Genomic DNA, 15743 nt, shown 5'->3' with positions numbered 1-15743 from the left:
AACATTCTTAATAATTTTATTTGTGAGGAATCGATATAAATGACTTTTCTGTGGGCATCAATTTCAATCAAATAACATAATATTAACATGATAATACATAAGAGTGAGAAAAAATTAAACTTAATCCCTATTTTTCCAACTTGAAACAACTAATTCATTGTCTGCTTGTTTTCTTACGGATCAACACCAACACAACCATTCTCAACACATTTTTTATTGTTCTGTTTTATATTTAGTGAGTATTGTACTTGATAATTCAATTGTTCCTTGTGGGATCAATACTCGTCCTTAGGGACAAATTATTACTTCTGATAACATATTGCACTTGCCATAGAAAGTCATCAAATGGCAGATGCTAGACGTGAATTCACTCAAAGATAGGTTTCCCAGATTATATACAAACTCAGTAAAGAGAGATGGTATTCTGAACCAATATGGTATTTGGAATGATAATCACTTACAATGGAGGTTAGATAAGTTCTTTAATATGGAAAAGTTAATATGTAAAAGTTTATTAAATGGTTTTTCTTGCAAAGTTAACAAGTTGATAGAAATGAATCACGAGTCTTAAGATTTACTTATGAAAATTAAGTGAATATCAAAAGCACATACTATTTGAAATTATTTTAGAAAGATGAATTTGGTAAGCTATTTGACTATTAAGTAGAATTAAGTTAATTAAGAATTATAATTAAATTGAGGGTGTATTAACTGGCTTGTTAGTTGAATTAAATCATGATATTTATATTATTACATTAAAGAATTACATTATAACTATTAATCATATCTTAAATATAATTCTTATATTATATGAATATTTAAACGATTCTAATTTTTTTATAAAAAATCAAGTTAAATTAAAGTATTGTATTATAGGTAGGTGTATTTTGAATGTTAAAAAATTATGTATTGTTATTTTTAATTTTTTTAATAATTAAATTATAATTTTATTATAATTCCTTAATATTTATAATATTGAATTTTTTTTTACATGTTATTATATTAATTTTTTTAAAAAAATTATAAATTTGGATTTAAAATCTAAATATTTTTTATAAAAATATTAACTTAAATTTAAAATTTAATTGAAATATTTGAATTTATAAAAATTAAATTATGTTTATAAAAAATGTAAATACAAATTTAAAATGTGATTAAATATTTAAATTTGGATTAGATTTTCATTTTCACGCTTACTTTCTACACTTATCACAGTGCAAGAGGAATAAAGGGGTGATAAAAAGAAATTAGAATGTCACAAATTACACTTAATGCACCTTTTATATATAGGCAGATTCTTCCTGTACCAGATTAATTTGGACTGCACCCAATATATACAAAGGAAAAGATTAAAATACCCTTAATTAAATGAAAATTAGGGTTTAGGTAAAATGTGCACCTAACCCAACAGTACACCCTTCATTTTTTTGTGGTCAATGTGAGGCAACGTCACGGAAGCTTGGAAACTTAAACAAAGAGTAACCCAAACACCTTCATTCTTATTTTTCTCGTGACTGTGGCAGCATCAGAACTTGAAAGCAGCATTGAGGCACCGCGACAACAGCAAACGAAGCCACCAGAGAAGGGTGCACTGCTGGGTTGGGTGCACATTTTACTTAAACCCTAATTTTCATTTTATTAAGGGTATTTTGGTTTTTTCATGTGCATATATTGGGTGCAGTACAAAATGATCTAGTGCAGAGAGAATTTGCCTTATATATAAAGGGATTTCTCATTATAAAAGCTTATATTTTTTTTTTCAATTCTACCCTTATTTAATATATCACATTTTATTAATACAATGGATTATTTTTTCATTTTATATGAATTACTTAAAAAAATAAAATTATTTTTTAATTTTTTAAATTAATATCAATGTACATTTTTTATATGACTCTCTCACTCTTCTCTTAATTCTTTATTTTAAGACAACAATAGAAAGAAAGAAAGAAAGAAAGAGCATACTCTCACATATTTCCCCATCAAATCTCACATATCAAATAAAATAACATACATTTTTCAATCCCCCATTACTCCTGCTTTTATTTTTTAATTTTAACTCATCCAAAATTATTTTTTATATATATTAAATTTCTATATAGTAAAACTTGAGTAACAGGAAAATACGGATACACATTTCCACTAGGATTAATACTAATGATATTATTAATTTTTTTAGAATTATAATTTAATTTTAGTGGACATTGGTTAATCATTAGGATTACACCTTATTCGGATGTGGTGCAAAAATATTAGGTGCACGAGTTTTCTCATACAAATGATTGTTGGCAAAAATTTAAACACAACGAAAAAGTAGGCAAATTTGAGTTGAAAATACAAATCTAGAAATCATCTCACAGAAAGCCAATTATAATGTAATTTTGAACAACTTATTATGGAAAAAGAAAAAATAATGTCAGTTCATATGCTACTAATTTGGTGACTCCTTCAACCACTTTTCTCACACGTCTTTATTCTTCTCCATATCCTCTCTGCGACCACAAATTACAACATCAATAAATTAGAACAACAAGTAATAATAAATTTTAAATTTATAAAATAAGATTCGATTATATGCTATAAATTTTTTTTTATAAATTTTTTTTATATTAGACATCATCTCAGTTAAGTTGACATCTCAAGTAATAACAATTATTTGTCATCATATAAAAAAGTATTATTAAAAAAAATCAAAAAATAAAGAGATTGAACCAACAAAATTCCTATATTAACAAAAACGATACATAGATAAACTATACATATTAATAAATAATAAAAACAAATTAAACTAGATAAAAACCTATTATACTATAAAATATTTTAATATCTACTAAATCTCCAACAAAATTTAACCATATTTATCAATACTGCAGTTAAAGAAGCTTTTAAAATAACTGATAATTTTACCTCAGGATTAAAGGTGAGTGCCACCTTAACCTCCCCACAGTAGTTTTGGTCCTTCACAACATTGTAAGAACTTTCTGGAATGCTCCCCACATCAAACACAGGTTCCAGATTAATTCTGCATATATATGTTTCTCACTGCATTTAGTTCCTCAAAAGCTTTAAAAGGTTGTTCCTATCAATGTTTTTTAAGAATGTTAATTGAGTCCAACTACCAGATAATCTAATAATCAATTCAATTCAATTGGGTAAATTTTATTTATAATTAGGTGAAACTCAATTTAATCCAAGCTAATTCCTTTCTATATGTGTTAGATGATGAATTTAATATAAATGTTGGATAAAGAATTTATAATAATTTATCTTTTAAATCTTTTATATGTTTAAAATTTTATTTTTAAATTATATTTTAAATATACTAATATAAAAATATTTCATCACATCAATTAAATAGCTACAATATTTGTATTTATTTTCCTTCACTTTTTACTTTTTGTTCTCAATTCAAATAACTGTATTTTTTTTTCATTTTCTTTCTTTTATCACTATCTCTTCAATCCAAAAATATAAGAGGGTTTCATTTTGAAAATAAAAATAATAGAATAAACAAGATGTCATACAATCTATTTTATAATAGATAGGTATCACATCACCAATAAATAGTAAAAATAGACTAAAATAATATAATAAGATTTTACTTGATAGGAACCAAAACTGTAAAACCTTAAAATAAAATACAGTGACTATATACGAATTTAATTCAGAAAAAAAGTAATATGTCTACGCTTTTCAATACCACAAGTAATAGACACTTTCAAATAATATTATTCAGAAAAAAATCCACAAATACGTTTTAATATCTTATTTATTAATTGATTCTGAATCAATAAAATAAAAATCAAATCAAATTATCACTTTAAGATATCAAACTAAGACTTTATTTGTTTTAACATATGTACTATTTATAAGGAAACGGATGAATGATGTTTTTATCTACATATTTTCTTTCTGTATATTTGCAATAATTTAAAGTAAAAGAAAGGAAAATTTTTTGGATTAGATATTAATTATGTAGAAAATATTGAGCTCAGCTCATTAGATACAGAATTTTAAATCGATTGTAACTCAATTGAAGCTAATTATTTTCTTAAACTTTTTTTTTCACAAGTTTTAATTATTTTGCTTTAAAAAAATTACAATAATTATAAGAAAAAATTTATGCAAAATAACTTAAATATGGTCTTAAATTATTTAAAAAATTAAAACAAAAATTAGAAACAATTTTTGATTTTGGATGGAATTAGAGTTTATCTCAATTTAAACTCTAAAAAATCAATTATGAGATGCGAAATATTTTTTATATCCATAAATTTTGATTTATAGGTTATTCTTAATTTATAATATTTAATATACATTACAAGAAAATCATTAAATAGTAACTAAATTTAGAAATTAAAAATAATTAGTCACTATATTAACAAAATTAGATACTAATTTAGAGACTAAAATATTATTCATATCTAAAGTGATTTTTATTATTAATAAAAATTTATAAAATAATTTCTAAATTTGTATCTAAATTAGCTACCTAAGTTTTAGCGACTAATATTTTAAATTTTAAATTGGTCTCTAAAATACTAATAGAGATTAGTTTAGAACTTAAAATAATAAGTAGTTAAAATCTTGATAACTAATAATTAAATATCAATTTAAAAATCATTTTATAAATTTTTATTAATAATAAAAACTAGTTTAGATACCAAAAATTTTCTTAATTTATAAAATAGTGTCTAATTTAATTAAATAGTAATTAATTATTTTAGTTTCTAAAATTAATTTTTAATTAATAATTTTTTGTAATGATAATATAATATAACTATATTTAATATATGGAAATTATTATTTGAAAAACGCGTGAGAGGATTATTTTTAATAAATGTATTTAATACCGTAAATTATACATTGTGTTTTACTATACTTACTAACCGATTAATATATTATATAACTAATTAATTAGGTAAGTATGTTATGTGACCCTTATAATTTTTCTGCCATGATATATTTATGCATTGATAATATTTTGTAATTTTCATCATGTCACTTAGAAATGTTTAAGTATATTATTTATGACTTTGCAAAAGTAATAATATTAGAGAAACGTAACTCCATTATTAAAATTAAATAAATGTAATAAATTTATCTTGATATACTTTTATTAGATAATTAATTATTACTTCATTACTATTTATTATTTAAATTAAATTTATAGTCAATTAAATGTATTTATTGTAAGGAACTGCATTACTTAGTATATTCAATTTTGATATTGTTTGAGTTACAGGAGGAAAGTTATTTAACGTTACAACTTTTTTAAATCTGTGTAATCAATTATTTAACTTTCCGTTTCCAGTTGTAAATTATTTGCAATTATTAATAATTGAAAGAAGATGCAAAGTCAACTATGGCATTAAACATAATGGATTGATTGTCTAGCCCCTTTCACGTTATTAACATTATTAATAAATTAATAAATAAATATAATTAATGAAATTTAAAACATTTTAGAGTAATTTATTTTAAACTTAAATAAAAATATAAAAAAAAAACTAAGAGGAAAATTAAATATAATTAGAATATGTGAGTCACAAAAGTATATTTTGATGCAAATAATTATAATAAAGTATTTTTTTTCTCTTATTTTATAAAGTTATTCTACTCACCTGGTCTCGCCCAGAAAATCATCCTTGGTTAAGGTATCTTTGTCCATTAGCCTGAGACTAAGTTCAGAGACACTGTCAGAAACAGTGAAAAGAAAGCTTTCATTCCAACGGGGTTTTGATCCTGCACCTATCAAACATCTCAATCCCGTTACTCAATATTCCAACGGGGTTAGTTATATAGAAATTGTTCAAAAATATATAAAAACTAAGAAAAGAATGGTGAAGAAACTAGTCTACACCTTTAGCCACACTGCTTCGGTGCTCCTGAGTGCGATAAGTGAGAATCACATAAGGATCCATTTTTCCTGCTCGTAAAAAATATGCATAGAACTCATCAACCCTTAAATTTATTTATTATAATTTTTGCCTATTTTCAATTCCTAAAATAAAAGTTTAACTGCAGAAATTAAAAAATTAATAAAAAAAAAATCATTGAATTGAAAAATACTTTGAGACACTAATCCATATGATGTAGAAATTTCTTAGCCGAAAGTACGTTTGAATTTGCGTTACGTACCGAAAAAATCACTGTTGTGAAGGTGGTTTGCACTTGTTAAAATAACTTCAAGCGTCCCACGAGGCATCTTTCGCTCAAAACCTCTTACAAAAGTTATTAGAAACTAAAGCAAATATTTGAAGGAAAGGATCCTTACATATATATATATATATACATGTATAATAATAAAAATGATTAAATACAAATTAATTTTAGAATTAAAAATAATTAATTATTTTATTAAATAAATTAGATATTATTTTAAAAATTAAAAATTATTGATATTTAAAATAGTTTTTATTATTAATAAAAAATTAAATTAATTTTAAATTGATAAATAGTATTTAATTTATTTAATATAATTTTTTAAAATTAATTTTTATTTAATAAATTTTTATACTTATTAATATATATATATATATATATATATATATATATATATAAAGGGGATTTTCATTATAATCGTTTTTTGGTGTGCATAATTTTTGTCTGATTCTATCATTATTTAATATATCTCATTTTATTAATACAATAGAGTATTTTATCATTTCATATGAATTACTTAAAAAATAAAATTATTTTTTAAATTAATATTAATGTACAGTTTTAAATGACTCATCACTCTTCTCTTAATACGTTATTTTAAGGCAACAACATGAAGAAAGAAAGAGCATACTCTCACAAATTTTCACACTAAATTTCACATATCAAATAATCTCTATTTTCAATCACTTTCTACACTCCATTTTTTGCTTCTCAATTTTGATTCATTTAAAATTATTTTTGTATGTATGTTAAATTTCTATCATCGTGAAAGTTGAGTAAAAGAGGAAAATGCAGATACACGGGCGCGCGCTTGTGTTTCCGCTAGTATATATAAAGGGGATTCCCCATTATAAGCGTTTATCGTGCACACAAATTTTGTCTGATTCTACCCTTATTTAATATATCTCATTTTATTAGTACAATGAAATATTTTGACATTTCATATGAATTACTTAAAAAGTAAAACTATTTTTTAATTTAATATTAATTAATGTACATTTTTTATAGGCAAACTGACCTCACTCTTTTCTTAATTCCTTATTTTAAGGCAACAACAGAAAGAATGAGAGAGTATACTCTCACTTTCTATACCAAATCTTACATATCAAATAAAATAACATTCATTTCTAATCACTCTTCACTCCATTTCAAGCAACTATATTCTTTGGTAAAATCATTATTCTTTTGTATATACCATCAAGTCAATCATAACTTTAACATGAACATCATCACACTCTGATCTCAAAATTATCAATGAAAGAAGGAAACAAATTTGAAGAAGAAGAGAGACTTAAACCAAAGAAAAAAAAATTGTTTAATCAATTTATCATTTTTCTTTTACATGTTATTTTTTGTTTTTCATTTTCGACTCATCCAAAATATTTATATATATATATGTTAAATTTCTATCATCGTGAAAGCTTAGTAAAAGAGGAAAATGCGATACACAGACATTGTTAATATATATTATTTTCTTATAAAAGAGAGAGCATTTAATTTTCAAATAAATGGCAGTTACTTTTGACAAATTAATATTTTAGTTTAATAACTTTCAATTCAGAACTGAAATTCCATAAAAAAAATACATATTTTCTCTTATAAAAGATTTCGTAAAAGCACATAAAAAATAATAAATAAAAAGGAAACAAATTTAGGGGAAACTGGATTACAACCAAGGATACAAGATACAACGAATAGCAAAAACGAGTATGTATCTAATCCAATCCAAATTTAAATATTTGATACATTTAAGGAAATTTATATTTTTTTAAAAATAAATTAAATTTTTATTAATTTAAATTCAAATATTTGAATGTTTATATATTTAAATCTAAATATTTAGATTAAATCTTAAATATATATTCATATATATATATATATATAACAATTTATCTATTAAATTTTAAATAGAACAAAGAATATAAATACCATTTTATAAAAATATAAAAACAGTGTTATCTATTAAAAATATTTAATTAAAAATAGTGAAAAATGTGATTGTGCTTTTGTTTTAAATAAATATTCATTTTAAAAATTAAAAATGTATGTAATAAGAAAGACAATTCAATTTTCCTCTTTAAACAAATAATTTCATGAGAATTTCCTGAGTAAGTTGACTGATTGTTGGTGATCAAGAGAGAAGAAGACCTCTAACTATAAACTAAACCACCTCGAAAAAGTGTAAATGGTGTTTGTGTAAGAGGTGCGTCAAAAGCTTCTTCCTCAAACACTGTCTTCAATTTCCGACCAACGTGTTTCTCTAACTCTCGAATTTCTTGAAGCATTGACTTTGACCTATGAAACTCTATCACTTTTGTTAAATGGCGTGTCACACTTGTAGAATATGTATTCGTAAAGTATTCAATTCAAAAAGTATTTGTTAGATTTCTGACAATTCTAATACGATTCTAACACGATTTTAAAAAGAAAAAATACATTAATTTTTTCAAAATTCAAATTTTATTGTATAAATTGTTATTATGATTATAAAAATAAGAAACAAATCTTTGTGAACCAGTCATGAAAAATATTTTTCTGTTCCAAAAAATAATATGGAATATATTTGTGTATATAAATCTTTATTGTCAATTTATATAATTCATAATTATATAATATATAGATTGTGTCTCCGTATTCTACATTTTAGAGATTTTACGTATCCGTATTTATATCTCGTATTAATGTCTGTGCTACATAGACATCGAGAGAGATATTCCAAAAGAGTTTCGATATCAGCGGCTTCTACTCCAACTTCTTTGGAAGGTTCCTCAACGTCAACGACATCAAAAGGGGACGAATCTCTTGCACTATTTCTGTCAAGCCCCCAATTGGAGTAACCCCTTTTTCTCTTCTTCATTTATTCTTTCTGGTTATGCTCTGTTTGCTGCTACCTCACAAATTGGGAAGAAAAAGACTTGTGCTTTTAAACTGTTAATTATTCAATCGAGGTTCTGCATAAACTGTCTTATATTGTTGATCAATTGTAACATTGTTTTTTTGTTTGACCTGACGGCTGAGAAAATTGGGACTGGAAGGTATCAAGATTAGGTTTTTCGATGTTTTGTGAGATGGGTGTTTAGAAATTACTCATGTGCAAAATAACTATTTTTGGACAAATGATTTCAAAATTTCAAGTAATTCAAATGCATGATATTATTTTTTGGATAATCATGTTATTGTTATTAATGCATGGTATTACCCATTAGGGTTTAGGATTTTTGATACAACAATTCAAATCTTTTCCTTCCAAATTTTCCACAGATAAAATAATTTAATTTTTATTGTGTGCAAATTTCATTTTACTTGAATAAAATCCGCGATAAATTTTCATCAGTTTAAGTTCATTTCATAATTGAATTTTCTCACATAATTCTCTACTAAATTTACTATTGTGATATTGTGGATATTCTATTCATGCTAGTTAAAATCGTATGAATCATATGATTCGAATCAAAATGACTTTGTCTATTCAAATTAGAAGATGAATCATTTTAGGTAGGATTTGAATTGTTACATGAATAGAGTGAATTGTGAGATTCACGATTCTGTTTCTTTATTTCCAATTCAATTAATTTTTGGAAAAATCTTAAAAAGAAGAAAAAAAAAATAATTAAAGTCAAGAACGACAATGGAGAAGAGAATAGATCGATAGAAAATAAATATGGGATAACATATTATGGGTGGTCCGATAAGGGCCCGATAACGGGTGGTCTGATAAGCCCAACAACACTCACTAGGATAGGCTCGAAAATGGCTCTGATGCCATATTACGAAGTGGACTTTAAGCCTAACTCAACCCCATAAAACCGGCTCATGAGATTGAGGTTTGCACCCACCTATATACAATGAAATGTTCTAATCTCTAGTCGATGTGAGATCTCCAATAAAGAAGAAAAGTGAGGAACAAAGAAAAAAAAAATTCAATTACTGGAGAAGAGGAAGTTCACCATAGAAAAAGGGTCACGAACGAGACAAAGATCTTTGGAAGAAGAAAAAATTCTTTAATAAAGTTTATTTGTTACAAGAAGGAAGCACAATTTTAAATTTTATAATATATAAAGAAAAATTGAACCGCACTTAATCTATAAAGCTATGAAGCTTGGACAATCCTCTTAAATGACGTGTCGGTGTTTGATACATCGGACATCAACAGTCGTATGACACCTATAGGACATGTATCCGTGAAATGTCCAATTCAAAAAGTATTTGTTATATTTCTGACAACTCTAGTACGATTGTAACACAATTTTAAAAAGGAAAAATACATTAATTTTCTCAAAATTCAAACTTTATTGTATAAATTGTTATTATGATTATAAAAATAAGAAACAAATCCTTGTGAACCAGTCATGAAAAATATCTTTCTGCTCCAAAAAATAATCTGGAACATACTTGTATAAATCTTTATTGTTAATTTATATAATTTATAATTGTATAATATATAGATCCGTGTCCTACATTTTATAAATTTTATGTATCTCCGTATCCGTGTTGTATCAGTTTCAGTGTTTGTGCTACGTAGCTAGAAAGTTAAACCATTTTAAAAAAAAGCTGAACTGCCTTTTAAAAGAGCTTAACCACCTTTTAAAAAAACTAAATCACTCTTAAATTTTTTTTATAGGATTATTTATTTTCGAAAAACTAATTTTATTTTTTATATAAAAAACTATTTAAGTTTCTATTTATTATATTTTATTTTAAAAAAATTATTTTAAAATAAAATTTGTTTATATTATTTTAAAATCAATTTTCACTACAAGAAAATAATTAAATAGAAGACAATTTTAGAGACAAAAAAAATTTATTGTTAGATAAACTAAATTAAATACCATTTTAGAGATTACAAAAATTATTGATTTATAAATTAGTTTTTATTATTGATAAATAGCTTCTAAATTGATATTTAATTAGCTACCAAGGTTTTTGCTACCAAATTTAGAATTTAAATAATTGGTAGTTAAAACCTTGGTAGCTAATTAGATACCAATTTAGAAACTATTTATTATAATAAAAATTAATTTAGAAACCAATAATTTTTTAGTCTCTACAATAGTATCTAATTTAATCGATATATCACCTAACTATTTTTAGTCTCTAAAATTGATTTTTATTTAATGATTTTATACTAGTGTTTATTAGTGTTATTTATTTTTATTTATTTCAAAATATATCATATTTTATTTATTATGTATTTTATCATTTATAATAAAAATTGACTTACAATTAAAAAAATTAAAAAAAAATTCTCAATTCGAATCTTGATTTATAATCATGATTTTGTTTAGTAGGTTAGAAAGGTAGGGAAAAGACTCTTCTCATGGCAGGAAAATTGCAGAGTACTGGTTTGGTATATTTACATGCATACGATTCACTTCAAATTTTAATTTTCAAAGTGCACATGTATTTTGTATACTTGCATTCTTCGGTTTCTGATCTTTGTGCGCTAAACAGTAATTATGTGTAGCATTTTTTGAATGAGAAAGAAAAGATGCACATACGTGACATGCATATAGGGAGTCGAACACATATGGTAGACAATTGCCACGTGTTACATCTCCTATTTTTAAGTAAATATGTTTTTTATAATATTTTGAGAAAATTCTAGTGACGATCTACCTATGAGGTTCAAACACTCCTATTAAATAACGTGTCCGTGTCAGATACATGTATTCGATATCGACATTTATATAACACTCATAAAACACGTATAAGTGAAGTGTGTAATTTAAAAAATATTTGTTAGATTTATAACAATTCTAGTACGATTTTAATATAATTTTAAAAAGAAGAATTATATTAATTTTTTAAAAATTCAAATTTATTATATAAATTTTTAGTATGATTATAAAAATAAGGAACAAATCATTTTCAACCAGCCATGAAAAACATGTTTCGGCTAAAAAAAATTGAAAATACTTGTACACATAAATCTTTATCGTCAATTTATATAATTCATAAATATATAATATATAGATCCGTGCCTCATATCTCCGTGTTTTACATTTTAGAGAGATTATACCTATTTTCGTGTGTCGTATCAATATCTGTATCAGTTTCTGTATTACATAGGTGAAGACACATAAAAAAAAATATTATTTGTGTTCCCTTCAATTATATATATATATATATATTTAAAAATAAAGTAAAAGATAAATATAAACTACTGCGAAACTGAGTAAAGTGATCAAGAGTGATGAAGACCCTTTGAACAGAACAAGAACTAAAAACTAAACCACTTCAAAAAAAGGTAAAGAGGTGTTTGTGTAAGAGTCCCTAATGGCGTCAAAAGCTTCTTCCTCTGCTTCTGAAACCCAAACACTGTCTTCAATTCCCGACAAACATGTTTCTCTAACTCTCGATTATCTTAAAACATTGGGCATGGACAGAGCCATTCCACGGAGTTTCGATACCAGCGGCTTCTACTCCAACTTCTTTGGAAGCTTCCTCAAAGTCAACGACATCAAAAGGGGACGAATCTCTTGCACTATTTCTGTCAAGCTTCCAATTGCAGTAACCCCTTTTTATCTTCTTCATCTATTCTTTCTGGTTATGCTCTGTTTGCTGCTACCTCACAAATTGGGAAGAAAAAGGCTTGTGTTTGTAAACTGTTAATTATTCAATTCGAGGTTCTGCATAATATGCATTATATTGTTGAATTGTAACATTGTTTTTGTGTTTGACCTGACGACTGAGAAAATTGGGACGGAAGGTCTCAAAATTAGGTTTTTCGATGTTTTGTTAAATGATTAGAAATTACTCATTTGCAAAATAACTATTTTAGGACAAATGATTTCAAAATTTCAAGTAATTCAAATGCATGATATTATTTTTGGATAATCATGTTATTGTTATTAATGCAGAGTATTACCCACTATGTTCATGACTAATCTAATCTTGGTCAGATTTCTAGTCACCTTCCGTGACTTTTCCTCCCAACCAAATGCACTGAGAATATAAGGACTACAAGTTTGATGATTTAGCCAGACTTTCATTTTTAATATATGTTGTTTTGATACAGCAATTCAAATCTTTTGCTTCCAAATTTTCCTTAGATAAAATAATTTAATTTTCATTGTGTGCAAATTTCATTTTACTTATGATTTTGAAATTCCTTTATTTTACTTGAATAAAATCCCGTATAAATTTTCATCGGGTTATTTTGATGTATGATATTTTAAGTTCATTTCAAAATTGAATTTTCTCACTTAATTCACTATTATGATACTCTGATACTCTGTTTAGTAGCTTAGAAAGGTAGGGAAAAGACTGTTCTTATGACAGGAAAATTGCAGAGTATATAGGTTTGGAATATTTACATGCATTTGATTCACTGAATTTTTCAATTTTATTTTTGTTGACCAATAAATTCTTCATACGACTTAGATACATGAACTACGACTACAACTACAGCTCTTATCCTTTTCCTTTGTATCCTTAAAGCTATAGCAAATTGAAAGCAAATATCTAAAGTCAAACCTTGTTTTGAACACGACTAATGATACCTTTTATGACATTCTAACATTCATAAGACAGCATATATTTATACAGGGGTAAGGGAAGACATGTAAATATAGACTTCTATCTTTTTCTATCTCTTTCTGAGGTCTATATTTTAAAGTTATCTTAAGGAGGAGCATTAAAAATGTTATATGAATGTAGATGGATATTTTTATTTTCTTTATTTGACTTGCAGAATTTTTATGGAACACTGCATGGAGGATCTGTTGCCTCTTTTGTTGAGTCGCTGTCTATTGCTTGTGCTAGAACTGTTGTTGCTGAGGACAAGGAACTTTTTCTTGGGGAAATTGATGTTTCTTACCTCTCTGCAGCTCCAATAAATGTGAGTTCTGTCTAATGAATTTCTAATTTTGATTCTCTAAATTATCTTATGGGCATCTGGATTTCCTGATTCTGCAAATCAGTGAATGATAAATGAGCCTTCTGGATTTCAACCCTTTTAGAAAGAGTTATCAATTCGTGCTGGCCGAGGAAGTTCGATGATTTAGCCTAACTTGCATTTGAAACATAAAATTAGGACTTCAAAAACTGTTTCACCTTAACATTAAGCAAGAAGATCTTTGAACTTAGGATTTGGGATTCTTAGCATTAAGTGTTGCCTTGCCAAGTAGTTAGCATCATTCAACTGCATTAGCACCCTTACTAAGCATCCACCGAGTACTTAATTTGCATTCAATTTGATAACTGTGGATTATATAGGCCTCTTTGGACAAACTTTTCAGAAGTACTTCTAGGAGAAAAAAATAAGAAGAAAAAATGAAATGAACTTCTTAATAAGCTAAAACAAGCTTATGATATGAGCTAATTTTACTTTATAGAGAAACTTGTTTCATTTTTTCTTTTTATTTTTCTCTCCTAGATGTATTAAGGGAGAATTATTTTCGAAATAACTCCATAATATTAAATCATTCACATGTCTTCTTCTAGTTGCTTAAGTTTCTAGGATATTTGGTTTGTGGCATGGTATCATAGTCTCTATGACTAAGGATGTGTTTGGATTATTATTTCATTCTACTGAACCCATGTTGATCTCAATCCATCAGTTACATTACTTTTCCATTGTAGAAATGTCTGAAATTTTAATAACCTCGTTCTAATGGGTTTCTAAACACACACAGAGTAGTCTAAAGTTTGAACTTTGCAGCCTCCATTCTTCAAGCAATAGTTCAATTTCAGCTCAAGGTGGGTGAGCCTACTCATAATCTATGATTATATCAACTTAAGATGCTCATGAGTCTTCTTCACCTATAACAACTTAAGTTTTGGAGAACTTGGTTAGGGTCTCACCAATAATGTTGGAACTTGTTCATGTTCCTCAACATGGTTAAATACTCCAATAAATGAGTGTTTCTCCGTTGTTTGTGCAGGAAGAAGTTGTAGCTGAAGCTCGTGTGGTGAAGAGTGGAAGAAATGTGACTATGATTGCACTAGAGTTTAAGCTGAAGAAGACTGGGACTTTGACATATATTGCTCATACCACCTTCTATAACATCCCAGTTGCCAAGTTATGAACACATTGCTCTTTTGGATTCATGACATTTACATTCCAGAAAGTGTGGTCTCCTTTGTTAATCATGATGATGGCTGTATCCTTTTTGTTGAATTTAGATGTCAAAATGTACTAATTCAAATCCATGGAAAAATGAGTTGAGTTGGAGTTATTATGAGATTGAATTGAAAATCTCATCTAAACTCAACCAAAACAGGTTGATGTAAAGTTGGATTAGTCCTTCCTAAATAAAAGAAGTTATTACAATGATGTTTTTTTTAATAAACTTAAACTATTTTTTTAGATTTTTTTTTATCAGCAAAGAATAAATATAATTAAAATTGAACATTTCAGGGATGTCCAAACCCGTATTCATCAGATAGGTGCTCCTAATTTAGATAAAATTTGGTTTCAACCTTCACATTCAGGGCACCCAAAAATCTACTGAAAAAAAGGATAAATTTAATCTAAAGAGCTACTATGAGCAAAAGTGCACTTTCCACCACAGTACTATTTAACTAAACAAGTGACCACAAATGGATGGAGGTACCGCAGGTCACCAAAAGCAGTT

The 15743-nt window shown here is 26.0% G+C and overlaps 2 protein-coding genes across 3 annotated transcripts; one reads left to right on the top strand and one right to left on the bottom strand.

The window, feature by feature from the left end:
• Positions 1–2295: 2295 nt before the first annotated feature.
• Positions 2296–6255, bottom strand: LOC137826286 (16 kDa phloem protein 2-like). The gene is made up of 5 exons (XM_068632196.1): positions 6142–6255; positions 5864–5929; positions 5625–5751; positions 2908–3022; positions 2296–2492 (listed from the first exon to the last, which is right to left on the bottom strand). Exons 1-5 carry the CDS (start codon positions 6206–6208, stop codon positions 2472–2474), a joined length of 396 nt encoding a protein of 131 aa, XP_068488297.1. The 5' UTR covers positions 6209–6255; the 3' UTR covers positions 2296–2471.
• Positions 6256–12327: 6072 nt separating this feature from the next.
• LOC137825788 (uncharacterized) lies at positions 12328–15458 on the top strand. 2 transcript variants are annotated; one of them, XM_068631579.1, is made up of 4 exons: positions 12344–12675; positions 13859–14005; positions 14802–14865; positions 15051–15458. In XM_068631579.1, exons 1-4 carry the CDS (start codon positions 12442–12444, stop codon positions 15065–15067), a joined length of 462 nt encoding a protein of 153 aa, XP_068487680.1. In that variant the 5' UTR covers positions 12344–12441; the 3' UTR covers positions 15068–15458. The 2 variants fall into 2 exon arrangements, with proteins under 2 accessions (XP_068487679.1, XP_068487680.1); XM_068631578.1 differs by lacking the exon at positions 14802–14865 and having other exon boundaries at positions 12328–12675.
• The last annotated feature ends 285 nt before the right edge of the window (positions 15459–15743 follow it).

Source organism: Phaseolus vulgaris, chromosome 8 (genome assembly GCF_000499845.2).
Source record: "Phaseolus vulgaris cultivar G19833 chromosome 8, P. vulgaris v2.0, whole genome shotgun sequence".
Lineage (NCBI taxonomy): Eukaryota > Viridiplantae > Streptophyta > Magnoliopsida > Fabales > Fabaceae > Phaseolus > Phaseolus vulgaris.
This window is presented reverse-complemented; position numbering and strand designations above follow the sequence as displayed.